Source organism: Scyliorhinus torazame, chromosome 18, assembly GCF_047496885.1.
Source record: "Scyliorhinus torazame isolate Kashiwa2021f chromosome 18, sScyTor2.1, whole genome shotgun sequence".
NCBI lineage: Eukaryota > Metazoa > Chordata > Chondrichthyes > Carcharhiniformes > Scyliorhinidae > Scyliorhinus > Scyliorhinus torazame.
This window is the reverse complement of record NC_092724.1, coordinates 118372724-118399864: the sequence shown is the minus strand read 5'-3', so window position 1 is coordinate 118399864 and position 27141 is coordinate 118372724. Positions and strand designations below refer to the sequence as shown.

General features: G+C 46.0%; 1 protein-coding gene across 1 annotated transcript in view; it reads left to right on the top strand.

The window, feature by feature from the left end:
- The window catches only part of LOC140395446 (Na(+)/H(+) exchange regulatory cofactor NHE-RF1-like), a 132643-nt gene that overhangs the window by 63977 nt on the left and 41525 nt on the right, over positions 1 to 27141 (top strand). Inside the window, exon 2 of the mRNA XM_072483212.1 lies at positions 13437 to 13616. Coding sequence (XP_072339313.1) covers positions 13437 to 13616 — 180 coding nt within the window. The remainder of the gene's footprint in view (positions 1 to 13436; positions 13617 to 27141) is intronic.

Genomic DNA, 27141 nt, shown 5'->3' with positions numbered 1-27141 from the left:
CCACATCACACTCCAAAGAAAATTAGTAATTGAACCAAGAAATGTTTGTATTGAGCTGCGTTTGTACTGAGCTGCTTTAAGTTCCTATTTTGCTGGTCCTGCTCACATGCAGTAACATGTTTTCTGCATGTCAAAGATTTTATAGTGATCAGAATTTAATGGATTTCCCCTGTTTTCTGGGACACTTGGCTGGTGAGTCACTGCCTTTGGGCTTCAATGTAAAACTACTTTCAAAGCTGGAATTCATCCAAATCCCCACCAAGAGGCAAATTAAAACACTGGGTACATGTTCAATACATTCTTTATAAAAATCCACATGCACGCAATCAGACAGAGGCTATGTGTTGACTGTTGTGGATTGGGCAGAACCTTCAAATTAGAGCAGGCCATTCAGGGGTGACGTCAGGAAGCACTTCGCACAAAGGGAAGAGGAAATCTGGAACTCTCCCAAAGATTTTGGGTGACAATTTAAAATTTTCTGACTTGAGATTGATGGGTGTTCCTTAGGCAAGGGGGTTAAGGGATGGAACTTGGATAGGTGGACTGAATTGGGGTGACAAGTAGTCATGGCCTAATTGAATGACAGAACCGACCCTGAGGGTTCCTCTGTTCCGTTGGCCCTACATGCAAGTTTGAAAATGGGGATCTTTTGTCAACCTTCCCCATTGTCCACTCGGGAGATGTGGATTCCGATTCTGCAAAGATTCTACGTTTATCAGTTACCCTCTGCTACTGCATGAAGGTGTGTGGGCCTGGATGGTGAGAGAGTTATTCAAGTTGTTTGACGACAGTGGAAATGTGATACTCACCCAGTAGCTACACGTGCTGTTACTGTCAGAAGTGTGAAACATCATTAAGGCTAGTTTTCCTCCCCTGAATAATGTCCATGAGCTCTGCGCTGACCAAAAATCAAAGCTGCCACTTTCTGTCTATGTGCACACTAACCTTCACAACTGAGTTGACACAGTCCAAGCCCACATGTGGTTTTTAGAGGGTGGGCACTACCCTAATGGGAGTGCAGCTTGTACAGGAGACTGAAGGCTAAGAGTTTAATGAAAGGCTCTTCGTGGCTTTGATGTGATTCCAAGTTTAGCTGGAATGTGAAGTAGGACAGCTTCCCTTGTTCCAGTTCCCTCATTGCCAAAAGGAATAAAGCCTGGGAAGTCTGGCACAAACTCGGTTCCAAGCCTTTCTTTGTGTGACTATTACTAGCTCTGTATTCGTACACCTACAATCAACATTTGCTGGCTGATCCTGCGAGTGTCGGCAGGTCACGGGGAAATGAGAATCTGAATCTGCCTTTCTAATCCACCAACGGGTTTGAATCCAGTTTGGAGTGGGATCTGCTCAGTTAACCGTGGAATTAACTTGAATGTGGGGTGGGATAAGGATTGCACTAATTAATGCATGCAGGAGAGGTGAAAGAACAAACTTTTCTTTCCTCTCGTGTTTTCAAATGATTCAAAGGGCTTCACAACAACAGTCATTGATTTGTAGGCCAAGTATGCAAATTAACTGCTGAATAGGCAGCTTCCAATAATGGTGATGAGGTAACCGACCAGTTAATCTATTTTTGGTTGAAGGAAGAATATTGGCCAAGATGCCAGCAGATATCCCTACTTGACCCTCAAACAGTGCCACCTGAGCAGGCAGACAGATCCTCGATTTAATGACTCATTTGGACAGCGCAGCAGGGCCCCTCAGCACCCACTTGAAGAACCAACCTAGATTAAGTACTCCTCTCCTGACTTGGGCCTGAACAAGCTGAGGCAGCCTGCCACCTTGTGTGGAAATTATTTTTGCTTTTTCTCCTTGATGTCCTTGAAGTTGCAGTTTCGCAATGGGGGAGGGGTTAGGACTAGAGCAATTTGAAATGTCAGTACGTCTTTAAGCCTTTCGGTGTAATGAGACCATGGCTGAGAATCTATAGATCTATGGAGAGACTTGTGAATACAGAGGAAATGGTCCAGAAGAAGGGGGGGGGGGAAAAATCCCTGCATAATTTTGAGGGAGAGTTTGATAAATATTTGAAGGAGCAGCAGTGGGATTAGTCTGGGAGTCCCGCAATGGAACCAGTTGGACATTGTTTTGATATTGAAAGGATTCTTAAAAACAAACAGCAAGAAATCAGGAGTGAGGCAGCGAAGGGATGGGCGTTCTGCTGAAGACCATTAACCAGTGAGATGCTTTACTGGAGTCGGAGTGAGTTTGTCAACATCGCAGGGTTTTGTTTATTCAAAATGATAAAACCGCAGCAGGAGTGCAATGTTGAGAATGACCCGAGTGTCACGTTACAGATTGTCCTGTGAATCTGTAGTTCATGCGAAATCTTGAATTCAGTCCAGTTATGGGAATCTGAGCATCTGGAATCGTGACACAGACTCATGATGCTCATTAGCAAAAGGGAACAGCGAAGAAAGGATGGATTGTCACACTGTTGCTTTGGTTCCAGGGGCTGTGCCTGGGGAAAGGGAAATGTTCCAACTGAACCATGGCCTTTGGCCTTGAATGAAAGTATTTATAAACTGGGATGTCTTCTTTTGTTTTTAGGTCACATTATCAGTACTTTGATTGACCACATTTTTGGCCCTTGTTTAAAAAAAAAACATGGTTTAATCTGAAAAAGGTTTGGATAGAATTATAAAAGTAAATCTGAAACAACAAAATGTTTAGCAGAATTAGCAGCATCTGTGAAGGGAAAAACAAGAGTTGATGCTTTGGGTCTATATAGCTTCTGTCAGTTCATTCTGACAAGACATACAATTATATTGTATAATGGAATTATATAATCTCATTTGAGCAAACCACTCTAACTCCACTCGCTACCTCACACCGCCTACCCTTCAATATCTCGCCCTATATTCACTCTCCCAACCCTCAATACCCCACCGTCTAATTCCTGCTCTCCACCTCACTCAACCCTACTCTTCACTATCTCGCCCAATCTAATCCCACTCTTCAATATCACACCCATTGTAGTCTCTCTGCCCCTCGCTCCCTACACCCTTTGATAGTTTAATCCCTCTCCCCCTCAGTCTCCCTAGCCTTTAATATTTTTATTTATCCCATCAAAGCCACTAGTACACTGTTAAAAGAATTGCTAAACTGTGTGCCAAAGAAGCAAATCCCCGTGTTTCCCAACCGGAAACCATGGATGAACAGGGATATCCACTGCTTGCTGAAGTCTAGGTCTGAGGCGTTCAAGTCAGGTGACCCTGACCTCTACAAGAAAGCTAGATATGATTAAAGAAATCCATCAAAGATGCCAAAAGACAGTACCAGACTGAGCTTGAGTCCCAGGCTAGCCACACTGATCCCTGCCGTCTATGGCAAGGTCTGCAAGACATAACGGGCTACAAGATGAAGGCATGTAAAATCGTCTGCTCCAACGCACCCCTCCCTGATGAGTTCAACGCATTCTATGCCTGCTTTGAGCAAGAGGTCAGCGAGAGCGAGCCCTCCACCCCAGAAGCCACGGATGAACCTGTATCTGAGATCACCACTGCAGACGTCATAGCAGCCTTCTAGAAGGTCAATCCACAGAAAGCCACTGGCCCGGATGGTGTACCCGGATGAACACTCGGGTCTTACGCGGATCAGCTGGCGGGGACATTTGCAGACTTCTTCAACCTTTCTTTACAACAATCTGAGGTCCCTATCTGCTTCCAGAAGACGACCATCATCCCTGTACCAAAAAAAGTCAAGCAGCGTGCCTTAATGACTATCGTCCAGTGGCTCTGACATCCATCATCATCATCATCATGAAGTGCTTCGAAAGGTTAGTCATGGCACGAATCAACTCCAACCTCCCGGATTGCCTTGATCCACTACAGTTTGCCTACCGCTGCAACAGGTCCACAGCAGACGCCATCTCCATGGCCCTGCACTCTACCCTGGAACACCTATATAACAAAGACACCTATGTCAGACTCTTATTCATCGACTACAGCTCAGCCTTCAACACCATCATTCCTACGAAACTCAGCTCCAAACTCCGTGGCCTTGGCCTCGGCTTCTCCCTCTGCGACTGGATCCTGAACTTTCTAACCCACAGGCAACAATCAGTGAAGATAGGCAACAACATCTCCTCCACGATCATCCTCAACACCGGTGCCCCACAAGGTTGTGTCCTCAGCCCTCTACTATACTCCTTATACACCTATAACTGTGTGGCCAAATTCCCCTCAACTCGATTTTCAAATTTGCTGATGACACCACCGTAGTGGGTCGGATTTCAAACAATGACGAGACAGAGTACAGGAATGAGATAGAGAATCTGGTGAACTGGTGCGACGACAATAATCTATCCCTCAATGTCAACAAAACTAAGGAGATTGTCATCGACTTCAGGAAGCGTAGTGGAGAACATGCCCCTGTCTACATCAATGGGAACGAAGTAGAAAGGGTCGAGAGCTTCAGGTTTTTAGGTGTACAGATCACCAACAACCTGTCCTGGTCCCCCGATGCCGACACTATAGTTAAGAAAGCCCACCAGCAACTCCACTTTCTCAGCAGACTAAGGAAATTTGGCATGTCAGCTACGACCCTCACCAACTTCTACAGATGCACCATAGAAAGCATTCTTTCTGGTTGTATCACAGCTTGGTATGGAGCCTGCTCTGCCCAAGACCGCAGGAGACTACACAAGGTTGTGAATGTAGCCCAGTCCATCACGCAAACCAGCCTCCCATCCATTGACTCTGTCTATAATTCCCACTGCCTCAGGAAGGCAGCCAGCATAATTAAGGACCCCACACACCCCGGACATGCTCTCTTCCACCTTCTTCCGTCAGGAAAAAGATACCAAAGTTTGAGGTCAGGTATTAACCGACTCGAGAACAGCTGCTTCCCTACTACCATTAGACTTTTGAATGGACCTACCTCGTATTAAGTTGATCTTTTCTCTACACCTTGCTATAACTCTAACATTATATTCTGCAGTCTCTCCTTCCCTCCCTATGTATAGAATGCATTGTTTGTACAGCATGCAAGAAACAATACTTTTCACTGTATACTAATACATGTGACAATAATAAATCAAATCTTGGATGGAACTTATGTTTTCTCACATTCTGCCCATGCCTTGTGGATATAGTATTTCTCCAATCTCCTTTACTTCCTTTTATGAATGTAATGTATGATTACTATACCAAAGATTTAACCTAGTATCAATCATCTCTCCCTGACTATCATAAAGAGCTCTATCAGGGTACCCCTCTTGACTCTCAGAGCCTGTTAGCGCTGGGAAAATAAATACTTTCTATTTTTGATAGTCTCCATTGTGTCAAATGGGCCCAGGTTTGTTTGAGCGTGATTTGATGCAGAACAAAGTAACTCCTGCTTGACTCCAACAATGGCATATTCCCACTGGGATTCTTTAGAATTCCCCATTGTCAGATTGAAAGCCTCAATACTCCTGAAAACTTGCTGGATGAAGCTCTGATATTTTTTGTTAGCATTTGCCACAATAATGCAACTTGCTGCAGAGTTATGAACAAAGAACAAAGAAATGTACAGCACAGGAACAGGCCCTTCGGCCCTCCAAGCCCGTGCCGACCATACTGCCCGACTCAACTACAATCTTCTACACTTCCTGGGTCCGTATCCTTCTATTCCCATCCTATTCATATATTTGTCAAGATGCCCCTTAAATGTCCCTATCGTCCCTGCTTCCACTACCTCCTCCGGTAGTGAGTTCCAGGCACCCACTACCCTCTGCGTAAAAAACTTGCCTCGTACATCTACTCTAAACTTTGCCCCTCTCACCTTAAACCTATGCCCCCAGTATTTGAAATGCTGACCAGAGTACATATCCCTCACCCTTCGATGGTGAAAATGACTTAACATGTTTCATCTCATTTATTAATCTTTTATTCATCTTGTCTAGTTTAATTAGTTAAACAATTAAAATGCAAAATGTATACCCATTCCATTTTTGATGTATCAATGCAGACAATTAATGAAGGCAGTATGGTTGATGTGTATATGGACTTTTGAAAAGCATTTATGAAGCATTAGATAATCTTGTTAGCAAATAAAGTTTATGGGATTAAAGGGACAGTGGTTATGTGAAAGCAGGGAGTGATGGTGAGTGAGTTTTTTGTACTGGAGGGCAGGATACAGTGATGTTCTCCAGGGATTGGTATTAGAACCAGCAGATTAATGACCTGCACTTTGGTATAAAGGGCATAATTTCAAAATGTGTAGATGGTACAACACTTGGCAATGTTAGTAAGCAGCAGGGTACTAACAGACTTCACCAATACATAGACAAACTGGTGAAATGTGCAGACATGTGGCTGATGAAATTTAGCAGCGGGAAGTGATACCTTTTTTGGTAAGCAAATTGGTGTAATGCAATAAAATAAAAGGTAGAATTTTAAAGGGGCTACAGGCTCAGGCGCAGGGTGTCTGAAGATAACAAAAGTTGATTTTATTCACTCTGGGATGCAGGTGTCATCGCTGGCTAGGCCAACATTTATTACCCATCCCTAAGTGCTGCTATCTTGAGACGCTGCAGTCCCTGTGGTGTAGGTACACCCACAGTGCAGTTAGAGGGGGTGTTCCAGGATTTTGACCCAGCGACAGTGAAGGAGCACCGATATATTTCAAAGTCAGGATGGTGAGTGGGTTGGAGTGGATTGTGCAGAGAATGCAGAGGGGGAAAAGCTTTTCCTTATGAATAGAGTACAAAAGAGAGGAAGTTATGCTAACTCTTTATAAAGTACTGGTTAGGCCTCAGCTCATGCTTTTTGTGTTTAATTTTGGAAAACCTACATCAGGAAGGATGTCTAGAGTATAGAGATGGTGCAGTGGAGATTTACCAGGAGTGAAGGACCTCCATTATCTGGAGATGCAGGGATTGTTCCCCACAGTACAGAGAGCTAAAGGGACATTTTAATTTGGGTGTTCAAAATTATTCAGGATTTTGAGTAAATAAGGAGAAACGTTTTCCAGTGACAGGAGAATTTGAACAGGAGGAGACAAATTTGGGTAATTAGTAATAATGGGGAGAAGAAGTTTTTAACACTGAGTTGTTGAGGTCTGGAAGGTGCTGCATGAAATGTCAGTGGAAGCAGACTTTCAAAAGGGAATTGGAAACATACTTGAAAACCAAGAAATTGCAGGGGCTAAAGATAACTGGATAGCTCTTTTCAAAGTGCCAACTGAGGTGCGATGGGTCGAATGCGTGTCTGACATGTGATTCTATGGATTGTTTCTAATTTGCATCTCATTCACACTCACTATTCTCAGTGACAGCTGGTGTTTTCTGAATCGGCCAGCATGCGCACTGACCCACAGGTTCACACTGCTGCAGACAGCACCAACAAACCTGACCACCCCGTGTCTCATCTTGTAATTTGTTATTGTATCTAATTAGCATTGTTGGCATTCCTTAGATTGTCTATTAACTTTCCATTGATCATGAACCCAATTTCTGGGCACATGGTTAGGTGATTAGTAAGGCATTAAAATTTGATTAGATTGGCAGATCCTGACTGTCGCCACCCAGTGATCCCTGCAACCACTGTGCCACCTACAATGGTGGAATAGTGTGCCTGCATTTGGGGAGGTTGGAATGGTATGGGGGTGGGAGGCAGTCGTAAGAGTGTGGATACAGGAGATGAGCCCCTGCCCAGTGTTTCTACAGCACCTGGTTCCTGCCAATTGCTATTGCCACATGGTAACTGCCACCAAATTCCCTCCATGCCAAGTGATGTGAAAGATCTTGTGGCTTTTGGAAGTTCTACCTTGTGTTCTGGGCTAATCTATATCTCACACCCAGCATCACTAAAACAGATTACCTGGCCATTATTATATTGTGGTTTGTGGGACTTTGCTGTGTGCAAATCGATTGCTATGCCATGGCAGTGGCTACATCTCAGAAGTGCTTGATTGGCTGTGATAGTGCATTGGAGTATCTGTCCGTCGTGTAAAGTGCTATTTAAATGCAAGTTTCTTCCTTCCGTGTAAACCTGAAGGAAGCCCAGTGCACATGATCCAGCCAAGGTCAATTACCTTTTGAGCTGAAAGGACCAAAGCAGATGGGAAGGCGAAACAGGTGCTTAGCCATGCTGCTTCTAGTTTGGGACTAATAATCAAATCCAAGGCCACAATTGTCAACAAAAGGGACTGGGACATGCTGTAAGGATTCAAACCAGCACAACTCTGCTCCGCCTTGACTTTGAATCGAGTAAATTTCTTCCTGGAATCTTGTGAATCCCCAATTATAATTGCTGCACCGTTGGTGGCTGTGCCTTCAGTTTCTGCAGCCACAAGCTCTGCCATTTCTTCCCTATCCTCCTCCGCCCTTCACTTTCCTCTTTTAAGACGCTCCTCAAAACCTGCCTTTTTCAGGGCGGCATGGCGGCGCAGTGGTTAGCACTGCTGCCTCACTGCTCCAAGGACCCGGGCTCGATCCAGGCCCCGGGTCACTGTCCATGTGGAGTTTTCACATTCTCCTCCTGTCTGCGTGAGTGTCACCCCCATAACCGAAAGATGTGCACGGTAGGTGGATTGGCCACGCTAGATTTTCCCCTTAATTGGCAAATTTTAAAAACCTGCCTCTTTCACCAAGCTTTTGGTCATCTGACCTAATATCTCCTTGTGTCTTGTTGTCATGCCTGTTCTATAATATTCCTGTGGAGCACCTTGGGACATTTCATTACCTGAAAAAAGTGCTTTAGAAATTAGTTGTTGTTGCAGTATTAGCTGCAGTGTTGATAACATGATCAGTAACTGGTCTACGTTACAAACAGGCCAGATATTGCAACGTTGCGATCACCAGTGACCGGGGATCAGTGTGCATATGAACTGAGCTCCATTTATCCTCCCGATTCGATAAAGTCCAGGCAAACAATGACAAGAAAAGGCACTGCGGAGAGCTCAGTCCAGCCAAGAGCAACACCCTGTTTCCACCACTCTATGCCAATACATTTCCTGCTTCATTGTATGGCTGTGTGTGAGCAGATTCCTCACACAGCTTCTCTTGGACAAATAGCTGTATCTTCCTGTGTGAATTACAGAAATCCCTAACCTGTGAATTTTCCTCCTTCGCCCAGTCATGCCACTTACTGGGGACTCCAATATTAACCTTGAAATAAAACAGAATGCTGCTTGTGCCAGTCCAGCCAAAACGGAGTCCCTGTTTGCTCTTGTGTAGCGTTTCAGCATAGAATATTTTACATCTCTGTGCTGAGCAAGAAATTTGCCGTTCCATTAGAATTTGCCAGTGCTTCTGATGTCTGCAGGATGAACTTCTTGGACAGCGCTATAATCAAACCCAGCAAGAAGAATCATTGGGTCATTAAAAAAACATATTTTTTCCCTATTCTTTGGAACAGAAATATTCATTGAAAATGGGTGTGCAGGGGGAGGGGTGACTGCAGGTGGTGTCTAATTGGACAGGGTGCCTGGAGACAGGAGATCACTCAATGAAGCCTCGAGAAACATGTCAACCAAGAGGTGGCAACCTGAAGTCCCAGGTCAGGTGTTTGACGTGGGCTAGACCAGGGTTCTGTAACCTCAAAAACAGGAGGATAACTAGGAGTCACAATGCTGTTAGTCAAATACTAATAATAATGAAAAACTAGATGAGTGACACATTTCTGGTTTGCATGCGACACCTTTGCACTGGTGCTCATAAACATGCGTGAAATAATTGAATCAAAGCAGGAAACCATTCAGCCCATTTTCTCTCTTCCAGTTCTCTGCAACAGTGCCGTTCATCGGCCCTTTCTTTATAGCCCTGAAAATCTTTTCGCTTCAGATAATCCAATTCTCTTTTGAAAGCCTCTAATCAATCTGCCTCCACACTCTTAGGAGGAATCTGAAGCGCGCGCTGCACAAAGAAGCTTTTCCTTGTGTTGCCATTGCCTCCTTTTTTGTCATTTACCGTAAACTTGTGCCCACTTGTTCTCTATCCTTCTGCGAATGGGACAATTTCTCCCCATCTACTCTGTCCAGACTCTACATCAGTCTGAATACCTCTGTCAAATCTAGCCTTGGCCTTCTCTTCCCCAGGGAGAACAGCCCCAGGTTCTCCAATCTATCCAGTAATCAAATCCAATTTTTAATGGATAAGATCAATAACATTTGAAAGGATTCTTTTCACAGAAAATTGATACTTTCTCTCAGATATATTTAAAAAAATTTAGTGTACCCAATTTTTTCCCCCAATTAAGGGACTATTTAGCTTGGCCAATCCAACTATCCTGCACATCTTTGGGTTGTGGGGGTGAGACCCATGCAGACATGGGGCGAATGTGCAAACTCCACACGGACAGTGACCTGGGGCCGGGATCGAACCTGGGTCCTCACTGCTATGAAGCAGCAGTGCTAACCACTGCACCGCCATGCCGCCCCTCTTTCTCAGACATAATAGTGATTTAAAACTTTGAAAGAATGAACATGCCGTTTAATTAGCATCAGTGTCTGCAATTTGCTAGTGGGAAATATGTAAGCCATTAACGCAATAGCATGTGGTGTCGTTTTGTTTGGCAATGTTACATAACTTGTTATGACTTTTGATTTGAACAAGGTTTTGAGAGAAGTTTGTATTTTTGTGATTTTTTTTATTTTTTTTATTTATTTATTTATTTTTTTTTTTTTTTATGCACTTTAGGGTACCCAATTGATTTTTTTCCAATTGAGGGGCAATTTAGCGTGGCCAATCCACCTAGCCTGCATATCTTTGGGTTGTGGGGGTGAACCCCACACAAACACGGGGAGAATGTGCAAACTCCACACAGGCAGTGACCCAGAGCCGGGATCGAACCTGGGACCTCGGCGCCGTGAGGCTGCAGGGCTAACCCACTGCACCCACGTACCGCCCCGTATTTTTGTGATTAAACTTTTTACAAGTTCTAGCTGTTTGTAGGAATATTAATCGGCAAGAAGACTTTTAGATGCATGGTAGTCTTTTTAAATTAGAAACTCATTTAGGTAACTTTGTGTTTTCAAACAAATGGTAATGAGGGGGAAAAATGGGTTTGATTGACCTAGGTTAGAAGCTGCACAAGTCCTTAATGAACTAATGTGCTTCCAGAGCCGCAGTTTGCTGATCCCTTGGCTAAACTCTGGCTCAACAGTCATTTTCCACATTGTGCCCATCCTTATAAAGTCAATTCCTAGTTTGTCTCGAGGTATAGATAGTTTTGGTTGTGGGTGTTCCACCACTGGGTAGCTAACGGTGATAACATGACTGGATTGGGACCTGGGCCATCGCTGTGCAAGGTTAATCACCATTAGCTGTGACCTGGAATGCACTAGCTGAAAGAGTGTTGGAGCAGATTCAGTAGCAACTTCCACCAGGGAACTGGAGCTACACTGGAAAAGCAGAAATTAGCTGGGGCCTGGGAAAGAGAAGGACAGTGGAATTTATTGGCTAGCTCTTCGAAAGAGCCCAGTACAGACACAATGAACTGAATGGCCACCTCTTGGGCTGCAAGATTCTGTGATGTTGTGAACTGGGTCAGTTTCCCTGGTGTGGTTGAGCAGGGCTTCCTATAGTAAATAATCTCAGACTCTACTTCGAACTTGGCTCCTTTAGCAGACTGGTGGTTACTTGGTACCGACACAGGCACAAGTTTTTGAAATGTGCAGTTTGTGCCAGAATGTCACAGTGGCCGTTGTACCTCAGGAGATGCTAAGCCTGACTGCCCTTTGGAATGTTTTGTCCTAATCCTTGTTAAACTAAAGCCAAGATTCTTCCTTTGTAAAGCGCCAGGTGTGTGCTTTAGTTTAACTTCATTGGACAACAGCAAAGGCCAACAACCTGGATTGTGCTGCCCTAGTGCCCACACTTGACATTTGTTGGTGGGCATATCTCTGAGGAAACATCACCATCTCTTTCCTGCTGAGATACCCTTGAACTGGCCCCATGTTAACATGCTGAGAATTCTTGGATCTTTGGTTAACGTTCCAGCCTGTGTCAACAGCACTGAAAGAGAAAAACATACTCACTTCCTTGTGCCTGCTCCAAAGAGATCTGACTCTCATCCTCTCTGGGGATCAGTGTTATCTTGTACAATTCTTGACCGTTCTGATTTATGTCAGAAACTGAGCATTGAATTCAGTCACTCCCCAAGTGGTTGATGTGACTGTTGATCTTCTGTGTTCTCCTGTATTTTTATCTTTCAAACCAGCAAGGCTGAAATCAACCTCATTTCAAATTCAGCCTGATACCAATCATGGGTTTTGTGTATGTGTCAGAGATTTTGTGCTGGTGAATGAGTGTGGGATATATTTGACCTTGGTGACTGGATCTTAATACAAAAAACAGCTTTAATGAGCTGTGTGGTTGGACAGTTGTTAGATCCCTGTGGGGAAATAAAAATTAACTTAATGATCCCCAAATGAAGAAGGTACCAACAAAATTCCACATTTTGTAGTTTTTAAGCTTTAAAGTGAATCCGAACTGCCGCAAGTTAAACAAGAATGTATTACACAACCACAAACACCCACATCATTCCAAATTGACATGTGGCATTACTGAGTTACAGTTCCATAACTTAACTCGTGCAGGGTGGATCAGGAATCCTATTTGACAACCACTTTCAACTTTCTGTTTCACAGGTGCGATATTTGTAAATGTACATGAAGTCATAGAATCATGGAAGAGGCCATTTGGCCTGTTATGCCTGCTCAAGTTCTCTCCCTCGAGTCACAACTGTCCTGATGCCTTCCAGAGTTCCTTTTCAACTGACCAACCAATAACATCCAGGTCTCCAGTTTCCCACTTCTGGGAAAATGCCCAGTTTTTCAGTGTCTCCGAGCTACTCTCGTCGCTTTCCACATTTTAGATATTTTTATCCAGGAAAAAAATGGCCTCTTTCCTCACAAATCTGTATTCCTCTTTCTGCCTGTGTCTGTTTTCTCATTTCTACATCTGTGTGCTGATCGCATTCACTGGCCCGCTCCTCTGCTTGCAGCTTTCCTTTGCGTCTGACAGCCACACCGCTCCATTCTCATGGACCAGCATTTCTTCTTATCCAAGAAAACTGCAATTGATCCCTTTACAATTGATGCAAACGCTTCATTTTCAAACATTCTTAAAAACAGTTACAAGTTTTGCAGACATCTTTAAATTACAAGTTTTCTAGCGCCGAGGACCCGGGTTCAATCCCGTCCCCGGGTCACTGTCCGTGTGAAGTTTGCACATTCTCCTTGTGTCTGTGTGGGTCTCACCCCCACAACCCAAAGATGTGCAGGGTAGGTGGACTGGCCACGATCAATTACCCTTTAATTGGGTAAAAATAGAATTGGGCACTTTACATTTTTTTAAAATTATAAATTTACAATTTTCTTTTACTGCGTCCGGGTCAAAGGTTGCCTCATAATTATTGGATGGTCACTGAGCTGTAATCCAACTCTTGGAGCAAAGGCTGCCATTCCCTGTACACGGGCTGTAATGAGATTTGCTCTTGTGATTTCAGGAAATTTCTGATGCCCCGAAGGAGCTGCGTCCTCGTCTCTGTCGTATACAGAAAGGCTCCAATGGTTATGGCTTCAACCTGCACAGTGAGAAGTCCAAGGTTGGCCAGTATATCCGGGCCGTGGACCCTGATTCTCCCGCAGAACATTCTGGACTGCTGCCTCAAGACCGCATCATTGAGGTACCTCACTCACTTCAGTTCAGCTAGTTTGAATCTCTGGATCATTTTGGCTCAAGTAATTTTGGTGCATTGAAGTAACAGCCCCCTGTAATCTCTGATACTGCAGTGTCTTCTCCCCTTATCCGTCTGTGTGTGTGTGTCCATCTGTATGTCTCTTTCCCGGGGTGGGATGCTGGGCGGGGGTAGACAGTGGAATATTTTGCCTTCCTTTTTCAGTAGAAGTCAGTAAATAGTGATCAGTAGTACGATTCTTCCAGCAGAGAGGGGCATTTCCAATGAGAGCTCCAATTAGTTCCACTCCTCATTCCACGGCCTTCTCCTTCAAACTCTGGCTGAATGTTACCCGATAACCGTCCGACTAGGTCAGGGCCTGACTCTGGGTATTCAACGGCCCCTGACAGCAATATGCAGAGTGATATTTTGGATTGTGGCAGGGTGGTTAGTGTGATCGTGCATTGGGCTCTTATCCTGAGTTTGCAGTCCGGTGATGTTCTGCAGTCGGTGCAGCTAGATGCTGTTCTTCACTCCACAGCTGCCTTGAAACTGAAAACATAAGAACCTTGAGCCTGGTGTTCCTTTACTTATATTGTATCCCATTGGCTAGGAGTCTGCCACACCTCGCATCCCATTGGTCACCAGCAATGCCAGACAAATGTCGGACGTGAGATTGGAAATATGGACCGGAGAAAGTATCTGAAATTTGCTCTGCTGGTCTCCCTCCCACTTTCCTCAAATTATCTATCAATCAACCAATCAATCACATTGGAATATCCTCTCTCTCTCCTTTCCTTCCCATCCATCAATTATCAAATAATGGAAGTGTCGAAAGGATATCCACAGGCTCCTGACAGTGTATTCCACGTTATTGGTCTCCTTCCATTAATCAGTGACTGCTTCAGATGCCTTGGTCAATATTCCTCCCTCAGCCCAGATAACCATATTCTTGTGCCTGGAGTGCATTACTGAACTCTTATCATGTTCTGTAAATCTACCCATTCAGTGCAGGCTTAAAGCTTCTTTAGTGCAAGGTTTGCAGAACCTTCTAGATCTGAGTGATCGGGAATATTAGAAATGATCACACTTCCTGTATAAATTGGAGCTGGAAGCAACCAGGTCAGCATCAGTCTCTTCCTGATAACCTGACATGTGCCTTTTATTCCAACTCTCAAATTTCCCATCCGGTGCCAAGAGATTTATTTCAGTTTTGCCTGATTCTATTTTACTCTAATCTTTTGTGTGAAATCTTCTGAAATGCCTTTTGAAAATGGGTTGTGCAAAGAGGACTCTCCGGTTGGTAAAACGTAGCTTACACAAAATCATATGGATGATCCCCAATCAACATACACTTTTCTCACTGCTCAGGGGGAGGTGGTGAAGTAGGGGTCTTGTCACTGGGCTAGCAGGATGCCTTGTGGCACAGTCCCCACTACTGGATCAGGATCTCTGGAATGCTGCGACTTATTGGCCGTGGAAGGAGCATTCATAACATGGTTCAACAGGCTAACGTGGTTCAGTTAAGGGGTCCTTCTACCACTTTTTTTTCTCTCTTTTGCCCCCCCCCCCCCCCAAAAAGGAAACCGTGTGGGTTTGAAGATATGCTGAAACAAAAACTGGGCTAATAATCCTTTTTCACTGTCCAGGGCACCCGGCTTTGAATCCCACCATATCAGATGGTGAAAATCAAATTAAGTAAAAAGTCTGGAACTAAAAAAAGCCTAATAGTGACCATGAAATTATTGTCGATTATCATTTATAAAAAAAAAAAACCCATCTGGTTCACTAATGTACTTCCCTAAAGGGGAAGGAAGTCATCTGACTCCAGACCCACAGTTTTGTAGTTGACTCTTAAATACCCTCTGAATTGACCTAGCAAGTCCGTTGTATTAAGCCAAAAAAGGAAACCAGATGGGCCACCCTACATTGAACTAGTTACCGGAAGTGTCGAGGGCAAACGCAGCCCTGGAAACCCCCCCGCCCCACTTATGAATCTTTAGTACTCCATGTTGAACACCACTTGCAGGAAGCACTGAGAATGCAAAATGTACTCTGGGTGGTGACTTCAATGTCCATCAGCAAGAGTGACTCGGTAGCATTGCCATAGACTGAGCAGGCCAAGTACTAAAGGACATAGACTGGTTGCCGCAAGTGATAAGGGAACCAACAAGAGGGAAAAACATACTTGACGTTATCCTCACTGATTTGCCTGCCCTGGATGCATCTGTCCATGACCATATTGGTAGGAATAACCACCACACAGTTCTTGTGGAGACGAAGCCCCGCCTTCACATTGAGAATACCCTTCATTGTGCTGTGTGGCATTAGCACCGTGCAAAATGGGATACATTTCGAACAGATCTAGCAACTCAACACTAGGCATCCATGAGGCGCTGTGGGCCATCAACAGCAGCCGAGTTGTACTCTACCTCAAACTGTAACGTCCTGCCCGAGCATATCCCCATTTCGATCATTACCACCACCCAAAATTTAATACAGTAGAGAATGCCAGGAGCAACAGTCATACCTAAAAATGGTGTCAACCTTGTAAAGCTACAATACAGGACTAAAAGTAAAGTTGCCATAGGCTGCTTTCCCCTTTTGAGAGAGCTGACAAACGGTGATTTAACATGAGGATCACCACACCTCGGGCGAGGGGCAAGGTTGAGAAGGCGGCACGGTGGCAAATGGTTAGTACTGCTGCTCACAGTGCCAGGGACCCGCGTTCAATTCTGACCTTGGGTGACTGTGAAGTTTGCACGTTCTCCCCGTGTCTGCTTGGGTTTCCTCCGTATGCTCTGGTTTCCTCCCACAGTTCAAAGATGTGCCGGTTAGGTGGATTGGCCATGCAGAATTGTTCTTTAGGGAGGGGTTGCGACTTGAATACTGAAGCTATCCATGTCCAAATGCAGCAAGACCAGGACAATATCCAGGATTAGGCTGATAAATGGCAAACAATATTCATGCCACACAAGTGTCCGGCAATGACCATCTCCAAGAAGAAAAACATTTAACCATCGCCCCATGACATTCAATGGCATTACCATTGATACCCCTTTATCAACAATCTAGGTGTTATCATTGACCAGAAGCTGGACCAAACCTGCCATATTATTACTGTGGCTACAAGAGCAGGTCAAAGGCTGGGAATCCTGTGGCAAGTAACTCACCTCCTGAATTCACAAAGCTTGTTCACCATCTACAAAGCACCAGTCAGGAGTGATATGGAATACTCTTCCCCTTGCTTGAATGAGTTTGTGGTGATGTGCATCACTGTATACACAAAGGGTTAATGTAAATACACTACAACTAAGTAAACACTAGAGGGAGCACTGGAGATGTCATGACATGCAGACATACAGCTAATGAGCACATAGAATAGGCCACAACCAATGAGCAGTCAAGACACCCAGTGGTGGCATTACCACAAGAGGGCATTACACAACCCATATAAAAGGACAGGGCATACATGCTCTGGCTCTTTCCACAGGCGACACTTGGAGAGAAGGATAGGGGCAGATCAGAAGCATCAACCCATCACGTGGCTGAGAGCAGACTGGTTAGTTAGACTGAGTTATTATAGCAAGATTAGCAGGAGAGTCAAACTCAGAGAACTGTGCTAATGGTTCAATAAATCACATTGAGCTTACTTCAAAGTCTGGAGTATCTTTTGGTCAAAGCTGCATCGAGTTGCAGTCTGTGTTTTCCCAGAGTACATAACACATCATGGTACCAGTCGTGACTGTTGAATCTATATAGTTCAACTCAGCAAGATCCGTGACTACCAGCAACAGCACCCAGGCAAAATGACCGAGATTCAGGTTCCTCAGCAGCTCGGGTACCATGGCAATCTCGGTGCCAACTGCCGTGCATTAAAGCCGGGATTTGAGATTTACATGGTCGCATACGACCTAGATGGCATGGCCGATGCTGAGAAGATAGATCTTCTATTCACCGTTGTGGGTGAAAGTGCAACAGAAATCTTCAACTCCTTCAAGTACTCCAAAGGGCAGGACAAGAGAGACTTCCAGACAGTCCTGGACAAGTTTGAAAACTACTGCGAGGTAAACACAAAAGAAATTGGTAAAACTGGAGCCCATACTCACCACGAGGCAAAGGTAGGCTTGCAGCAGAGGCAAACGGCAGTTTTGATTGGCAGCCATCTTGCGCAAGGAGCCGCACATGCGCAGTTCCCAAGAAGACGCAAACCGGCAACAGTGTTTTGCGCATGCGTGAGAAGCCGCAGTTGCGCAAAGAGCGCACAGTAAAGGAAAAGCGATTTGCGCATGCGCAATCCATTCCTACGATCTACGTCACAAGCATCATGACGTCAAGAGGCCCTGGACACATCCACTTAAAGGGGAAATGTCCGAAAATAGTGGGGGAAAAATTTTAAAGCAAGAAAACACAATTCTTTCACCTGGAACGACAGCACAATGCCTGAACTTCGACCAGTAGCTGAAAGTAACCTCCGCAGAACCCTGCGACAAGCAGTTAGCACCACCCTAAGAGATTATTTAGTCCTTGATGACTACAACTCAACGAGATGTGTTGTACATTGAAGAATCCGACACAGTCATGGGCGAGTTCTTCGGATTTGAGGATCCTCAGCTCAGCATAGACGACATCCCGACCCATGAGTACAGGATTCTGCTGCGGCCTGATGCCAAGAGACAGAGCGCGGTTCAAGCCCACAGAGAGCAGCCTGACGCCAAACCAGTGCTCCACGCCCCACCCAGAGTGCTCCACGCCCCACCCAGAGTGCTCCACGCCCCACCCAGAGTGCTCCACGCCCCACCCAGAGTGCTCCACGCCCCACCCAGAGTGCTCCACGCCCCACCCAGGGTGCTCCACGCCCCACCCAGGGTGCTCCACGCCCCACCCAGGGTGCTCCACGCCCCACCCAGGGTGCTCCACGCCCCACCCAGGGTGCTCCACGCCCCACCCAGGGTGCTCCACGCCCCACCCAGGGTGCTCCACGCCCCACCCAGGGTGCTCCACGCCCCACCCAGGGTGCTCCACGCCCCACCCAGGGTGCTCCACGCCCCACCCAGGGTGCTCCACGCCCCACCCAGGGTGCTCCACGCCCCACCCAGGGTGCTCCACGCCCCACCCAGGGTGCTCCACGCCCCACCCAGGGTGCTCCACGCCCCACCCAGGGTGCTCCACGCCCCACCCAGGGTGCTCCACGCCCCACCCAGGGTGCTCCACGCCCCACCCAGGGTGCTCCACGCCCCACCCAGGGTGCTCCACGCCCCACCCAGGGTGCTCCACGCCCCACCCAGGGTGCTCCACGCCCCACCCAGGGTGCTCCACGCCCCACCCAGGGTGCCCTGACTCCGCACAGGGAACTATGCCAGACACCACAGAGAGCGCTACAAGCCTCCACAGCAAGCTCGTTGACAGACTCCACGATGGAAGCAACGCAAGACTCCAGAGCGCAGTCCTTGCATGAACAAGACCATGAAGGTCTAGCAACCTTATCTGAGCAACCAACAGCGGTCTATCCACTGTGTGACAAGTGACAAAGGCTTCACATTTCCCATACAAGATGTGCGGCATCTCAGCGAGACTGACAGATCTCAGCTTGTCTGTACAGAGGCACTCGACAATCAAAGTGAGGTTACTAGTGACTCCAGTGACACTACGTTAATTCAAACCTCATCTACTCGACCCTCTCCACAAGAACCTGAAATGACTCCAGACGGGGAGCATCAAGAAACCAAAGGTGATTCAAGTGAACCGGACATGACTCCAGACGGGGAGCGCCGAGGAATCCGAGCCGGCACGCTCAATGAAACAGCAGATGCCACAAAGGACACTGACACAAGTAACTTTGTGAAGGACTCGAATTCTCCACTCGGTGTGGTCATTGAGCGCAACAAATGCAACAACAAAACCTACAGAAACAACAACACCGACAACAACAAGAAGCGTACCAAAGGCACCAACGTCAACAACCAGCACGACAAAACCAACAACAACTGGTATGACATGGTACAACTCTGCCACTGTGACAGCACAGCTCAAGACGATGGCAAGTGTGCCGACATACCATGGCATGATAACGCATCTTACAAATTCACGTTTGCTACATTACAAACAAGCACTCCAGCTTTCAATCCAGCTGACATAGGGCATCAAATACCACAAACACAGACCCAGTTCAGGTCAGACAGGAAAGATGACATCAAGAATCGCTACCACAAGCATCAAAAAAAAAAAAGTCCAAATCAGACAATGAAATGATTTGACCATTTGAACACTTCCTGATGACTACTTGGTTACGTAAACACCAGGACACTGATGGCGTACACAAGGGAATGACAACATCAACATCGACACTTCAGTAACAAAACAAGAAAGCCACTTTACCATCTCAATTCGTGAACTTTAGACTCATAAATATTATTTGGTATTGTATAATCATCACTGTCAGCATGACTTGTACATGTCATCACTTATCTACCTATTTTGTTCAATTTTCTTTAACAAAGTACAGAAAATATGTAACGCAAAAAAATGGGGATGTGGTGATATGCATCACTGTATCCACAAAGGGTTAATGTAAATACACTACAACTAAGTAAACACTAGAGGGAGCACCGGAGATGTCATGACATGCAGACATACAGCTAATGAGCACATAGAATAGGACACAACCAATGAGCAGTCAAGACACCCAGAGGTGGCATTACCACAAGGGGGCATTGCACAGCCCATATAAAAGGACAGGGCACACATGCCCGGTCTCTTTCCACAGGCGACAATCAGAGAGAAGGACAGGGGCAGATCAGAAGCATCACACCCACCACATGGCTTAGAGCAGACTGGTTAGTTAGACTGAGTTACTGTAGCAAGATTAGCAGGAAAGTCAAACTCATAGAGAACTGTGCTAATGGTTCAATAAATCACAATGATCTTCAAAGTCTGGAGTATCTTTTGGTCAAAGCTGCATCGAGTTGCAGCTGTGTTATCCCAGAGTACATAACACATCAGAGTTCAGCTCCGACAACAATCCAGGAACTTGATACCATCCAGAACAAAGCAGCCTGTTTGATTGGCACCCCTTCCGCAAACATTCAATCCCTCCACCACATGCGCACATCAGGATTGTATACCATCTGCAAGATGTACAAAAGAAATTTACTAAGGCACCATAGATGGTACCTTCCAAACCCATCACCGTGACCATCTAAAAGGACATGGGCAACAGATACATGGGATCACCACCACCTGCAAGGTCCCCCTCCCAGTCACTCATCATGCTGACTTCGAAATATATCTCCGTTCCTTCACTGTCATTGAGATAAAACCCTGGAACTCCCCCTCCCCCAATAGCACTCTGGTTGTACCTCCATCTCATGGACTGCAGCAATTCAAGAAGGCAGCTTACCACTACCTTAAAGGGCAGTTATGGATGGGCAATAAATTCTGGTCTAGCCAGCAGTGTGTACACCACCTAAATTAATAAAATCATAATAAATAATCTCTACAGTGTAGAAGAAGGCCATTCGGCCCATCGGGTCTGCACCGACACTTGGAATGAGCACCCAACATCAGCCGAAGACCCCACATACCCTCGTAACCAAGTAACCCCACCTAACCTTTTGGACACTAATGAACAATTTAGCATAGCCAATCCTGCACATCTTTGGACTGTAGGAGGAAACTCGAGCAGAGGGGAGGAAACCTACGCAGACACTGGGAGAAAGTGCAAACTCCACATTGACAGTCACACGAGGCGGGAATTGAACCTGGGTCCCTGGAGCTATGAGGCTGTAGTGCTAGCCACTGTGCGGCCCAAAAATAAATGAACTCTGTACCTCATAATGAATCGCAGCAATTTCTGCAACAGCCATGTTGAATTTGCTGCTCAGTGATCCTATCTCTTGCTGCATTGAATATTTTAAGGAAACTTTTGTCGCTCTACTCCCAACAGGCAAAGGGAAGATGGATTAAAGCTGGTCAAACATAATGCCAAAAGAAGCTGTTTAATCTTGGCCTGTGACTCAGTGCTTGCTGCACACTTTGGGTATTGGCATGGTATTTAAAAAAAATTAAAATCCACCCTTTGTGCGCCTTCAATATTGAGGAATTTTCAGCCTAGAATTTAATGTCAAATATTTTGGGAGTAATTTATCAGATTTTTTTTTTAAAAAGAAAGAAAAAGCCATGTGTTTGTATCAAACCCCATCAGGGATCTTTGCAAAGCAGTTTATGTGCATGTTATTTGTATTGGGTTATAATGTAGATGATTCTGACTTTGCATCCCACAGTCCCCACATATTCCCCCGTGGGCAGCACGGTAGCATAGTGGATAGCACAATTGCTTCACAGCTCCAGGGTCCCAGGTTCGATTCCTGGCTTGGGTCACTGTCTGTGCGGAGTCTGCACGTCCTCCCCGTGTGCGTGGGTTTCCTCCGGGTGCTCCGGTTTCCTCCCACAGTCCAAAGATGTGCAGGTTAGGTGGATTGGCCATGTTAAATTGTCCTTGGTGTCCAAAATTTCCCTTAGTGTTGGGTGTGGTTACTGGGTTAAGGGGTTATGGGGATAGGGTGGAGGTGTGGGCTTCGGTAGGGTGCTCTTTCCAAGAGCTGGTGCAGATTCGATGGACTGAAAGTCCTCCTGCACTGTAAATTCTATTAAATAAGGAAATGACTGACTGGTTACTCTTGGCTGAGGAAACAATATTGAGCCTGTGTCCTGGAGACCGGAGAGGGTGGGGTCATCCTTGGTCTGGTCTCTCCCTGAGAAGGCCGTAGAAACTTCTGTTTAATGCCCCATCAGACATGCTAGATAATTCCTCACTGGGTTGGAGAAGGTGGGAGCAGACCCTCCGAACTGCCCTGGAGTGTTGGTCTCAGTTATGTGACTCAAACCCACAGCCTTCCTGAAAGTGTGTTAACCAAACGTGCGGTGTCCTTTCACAATGTTAGTGTTACTCTGCAAAAATGTAACGTTTATAAAACATCGATGGAACTTAAAAATTCCTTTTAGACTGTAAATATTTATGGACCTGCATCTCCTGATGCTATCCAAGGGATGGATTTTGTGGGAATAATTCTGATACTACTTCTGAATGGCTAGTTGGCAGATTAAACAGTCAGTTATAGGGGCAACACGTGTACACAGTGGTTAGAACTGCTGCCTCACGGCACTGAGGTCCCAGATTCGATCCAGGCTCTGGGTCACTGTCTGGGTCACATTCTTGCCGTGTTTGCATGGGTTTCGCCCCCACAACCCAAAGATGTGCAGGATAGGTGGATTGATCTCACTAAATTGCCCCTTAATTAGAAAAAAAGAATTGGGTACTTTAAATTTATTTAAAAAAAATTAATTGTCTCCTGTTCCCCACTTAAACACTCGACCCCTATTATCCTCCTGTCTAATCACTCACTCGTACGATCTGGGAATATATGCCACTCCGATTCCCAAAGCTCTGATTTGCCTGTTTTTTTTGTGTTTCGCAGCTTTTTCTGTTTTTGAGCTGTGTCGAAGTGATGTTTACTGTCGGTGTGGCTCTGGCAGTGTGTAATGCTGCTAAAACAGGCAATGCTTTGTGGTGATTAGTGAGAGGACAATATCTGGAACTCCATTGTGGGTGAGTGAGAATGCTGGGACACCTGCATTTCCTCATGGATACATCACCTCAATGGGCAACATAAAGTGACCAAAAACACCTGCAGGAGCAAAGTCCACCCCTTCTGCTCACTGTAATACCGCGACACCCAGATTCAGATACGAACCAGCAGGAACCACATGGGAGTGCTGAGGAACGATGAGGCCATTGGGGCATTAATGTATGTCAACATCAGCTTAGCCTGATGTGTTTTTATTAAATTAAACTCAAATTGGTCCTATTACCAGTGACAGATCACTCCCCACCAGTATGTGCCCCAAGGTTATACAGAGACAGACCCATCCGCTCAAGTACTGTACCCCAGTGAATCTAGTGACAGATCTGTCCCCACCAGTACTGTATGCCAAGTGTTATACAGTGACAGACCTGTGCCCATCAGTATTGTACCCCAGTGTTATACAGTGAAATAAATTACCCCAGTGTTGTACGGGGTCAGACCCGCCAGCTTTTTATTTTCATTCACCAGATGTAGGCATTGCTGGCTCGACCAGCATTTTTATTGCCATCCCTAAATTGTTCTTGTGAAACTGGTAGTGAGCTGCCTTCTTGAACCACGGCAGACCATGTGGTCCAGATACACCCACAGTGCAGTTAATGAGGGAGTTCAGGGATTTTGACCCAATGACAGTAAAGGAACGGAGATATATTTTCAGGTCAATATGGTGTATAGCTTGGATGGGAATGCCCAAGTGTTGGTGTTCTCATGCATCTGCCCTTGTCCTAGGTGATAAAGTTGCAGGTTTGAAAGGTGCTGTCGAAGAAGCTTTAGTGAGTTTCTGCTGTACACCTTGTAGATGGTAACAGTGTTACCACTATGCGTCAGTGGTGGGGAGAGTGAATGTTTAAGACAGTGGGTGGTGTGTCGATCAAACGGGTGGCTTTATCATAGATTGTGTTGAGCATCTTGAGTGATATTGGAGCTGCTCTCACCCAGGTAAGTGGATGTATTTCATCACACTCCTGACCTGTGCCTTCTAGATGGTGAGCAGGCTTTAGGAAGTCAGAAGGTGAGTTATTCTCTGTAGGATTCCTAGCTATTGACCTGCTCTGGCAGCCAGGATATTTATATGGCTTGTCCAGTTCCGTTTCTGGTCGCTGGTACCCCCCCCCCCCCCCCCCCCCCCCCCCCCCCAAGGATACTGATAGTGGGAGATTTGGCGAAGGTAATGCCAAGGAACAGTGGTTAGATTATGTACTGTTGGAGATGGTCATTGCCTGGCACTTGTGTGGCATGAATGTTACTTGTCAGCCTAAGCCCGGATATTGTCCAGGTCTTGCTGCATTTGGCCATGGACTGCTATGTATTTGGCCCTTTGGCTCACCATAGAGCCTTGCTGTCGTAATGTATGCAAGGAAATGATGTAATGTGAGAAACTGAGAAGCAGCAGGTATAATAGCGAACACAACAAAAAGTTACGTTCATTTACCAAGTGTTCTTGAGTGTCATTTTCCAAATACACAACAAAACCTGGTGATGAGGAAGGGATTCGAACCAGTGTGTGCAAAGCACCCTGAAGAGGAAGAGCAAAAGGAAAGGCTGAAATGGGGAATGTTTTCACATTGCTGTCTATGGAGAAAACCAGTTAGGTCAGTGTGGCCGTGAGTAAAAGACACTCTGAAAATATATTCTACAGGCTTGTTCTGTTTTTATTTGAGGATCCATTTGTCGCCAGCGGGGTGGGGAGTGGGGGTGGGGAGTGGGGGTGGGGTGGGGGGGGGGAAGAAAGGTGTGTTGGAGTAGTTTAGGGGAGGAAGCATGGTTTTATTTGGTTGTTTGTGAATGTAATTGATTGTGTTTGGAACAAAATATGTTTCTTTTATTAAAAAAAAATAGATTCCAGAGCTGGCTGTAGTAAATGACAGACTGAAGTTCAAATAAATGCCTTGTGTAAAGAGGAAAGCTGCTGGAAATATGGTTGAAAAATACACATACAGGATGTGGTGATATGCATCACTGTAAATACACAAGGGGTTAATGTAGATACACTACGACTAAGTACACACTAGAGGGAGCACCAGAGACATCCTAACACACACACATTCAACCAATAGGTCAGTAAGATAGGACACGACCAATGGACAGTCAAGACACACCCAGAGGTGATACTACCACAAGGGGGCTACCCAGATAAAAGGACAGGGCACACATGCTCTTTCTCTTTCCATAGGCTACACTCAGAGAGACAGGGGCAGTTCAGGAAGCATCAAACCCACCACATGGATTAGAGCAGACTGGTTAGTTAGATTGAGTCACTATAGTAAGATCAGCAGGAGAGTCGAACTCAAGTCGGAGAATTGTTAACTGTGCAATAAATGTGTTAAACCTATCTCCAAGTCTGAACCTTCCTTTGTTCGAGTATACATCAAGGAAGCAGCTTATGTTACATGAATAAGCATAACACAACACAGGAAACCTGTATGAGTAAAGAAGGTGGGAAGTTTGGCACCATTGGAGCTTTTGATGAGAATGTGGAGCAGTGGAGCTCTTATACTGACCATTTTGATTATTTTGAGCTGGTGAATAAAATAGAGGATATGTTATGGTGCCCACTTCCCTCCGTGTGATGGGATGAAAAACTTTTCATCTCCTCCGCAGTCTGGTGCAACCTGATAAGCCAGGCACTAAAACGCACAAGCAGATTGTGGACATTTTGCAAGCCCATGTTTCACCTAAACCTCTGGTGATAGCAGAGTGCTTTAGATTCCATAAAAGAAACCAAGTGGCGCGGGTAAATCGCACAATTTGTTATAGTGCTTAAAAGACTTGCAAGAAGGACTTCTGGTGGTGGTGGTGTGCTGAGCGGACGCACATCAGGTGGCTCTCCTCCCAACCAGAACCAAAAAAAGACACTTTTAGAAGAATTTGGTCTGAAAAAACAACAGGAAACAACCCTAACGGAGGAGAAGATGACGGCGAATGGAAGCTCGAGGGGCCGGCGAGAGGGAAGAAGTGGCGGAAAGGTCTACGAGCAACGGGTGGACGTATCGGTGGACCCACTAGGCGAGGAGGAGGCTCCGGCTGCCCAAGAGCGGGGGAGATCGGTGACCCAGCACCAGTCTCCCCCTCCCCACCAGGGAACGGTTGGAAGATCTTCCTAAAAAAAAAAAGTAGCTGGCCACAATGAAGGAGGCGATTAAAATCGAGATCCAGGTGACGGTGACGGAGGCAATGGTCTCCCTACAACGCACAATCGATGGGCTGGGAAATAAAGTGGCAGCATAGGAAAGGACGATCTAAGACCTTGAGAGAGAGCCTTGATGGACCAGAGTGACAAGATCGTCGCTCTGGAAGCAGAGGTGAAACGGTTGGGCCATGGGAGGTTGAAGGGAAATGTCGAGGACCAGGACAACCGGTCCCAACGGCAGAATATACGGATTGTGGGTCTGCCGGAAGGCAGGCATTGAGGGCAGAGACCCGACACACTATCGCCCAAATGCTGGGCAACCGAGTCGGGAGGGACAGTTTCCCCAATCCCCAGAGCCCGACGGGGCACACGGGTCGCCCAAACCGAAGCCCAAGGTGGGGGAGCAGCCAAAAGCAATCATAGCGATGCGGCACCGATACCAGGATCGGGAAAGGATTCTGCAGCGGGCCAGGCAAATGAAGGCAAGCTCATGGGAAGGACGTAGAATCCGGATCTATCAGGACGTGGAGCAGACCTGGCAAAGAAAAGGGCCGGGCCGAGTTTAACAGGGCAAAGTCGGCGCTCTAAATGAGTGGGGTGTGATTCGGCATGCTCTTCCCGGCCAGACTCTGGGTCGCGTACCAGAGAAAAGAATATTGCTTTACACCCCGACAGAAGCAAACGACTGTATGGAAATGGCCTGGACAAAGAACAGGCACAGCAGCAATGAAAGGGTGTCGGAGGAGGATCGCTGAAAGACCGA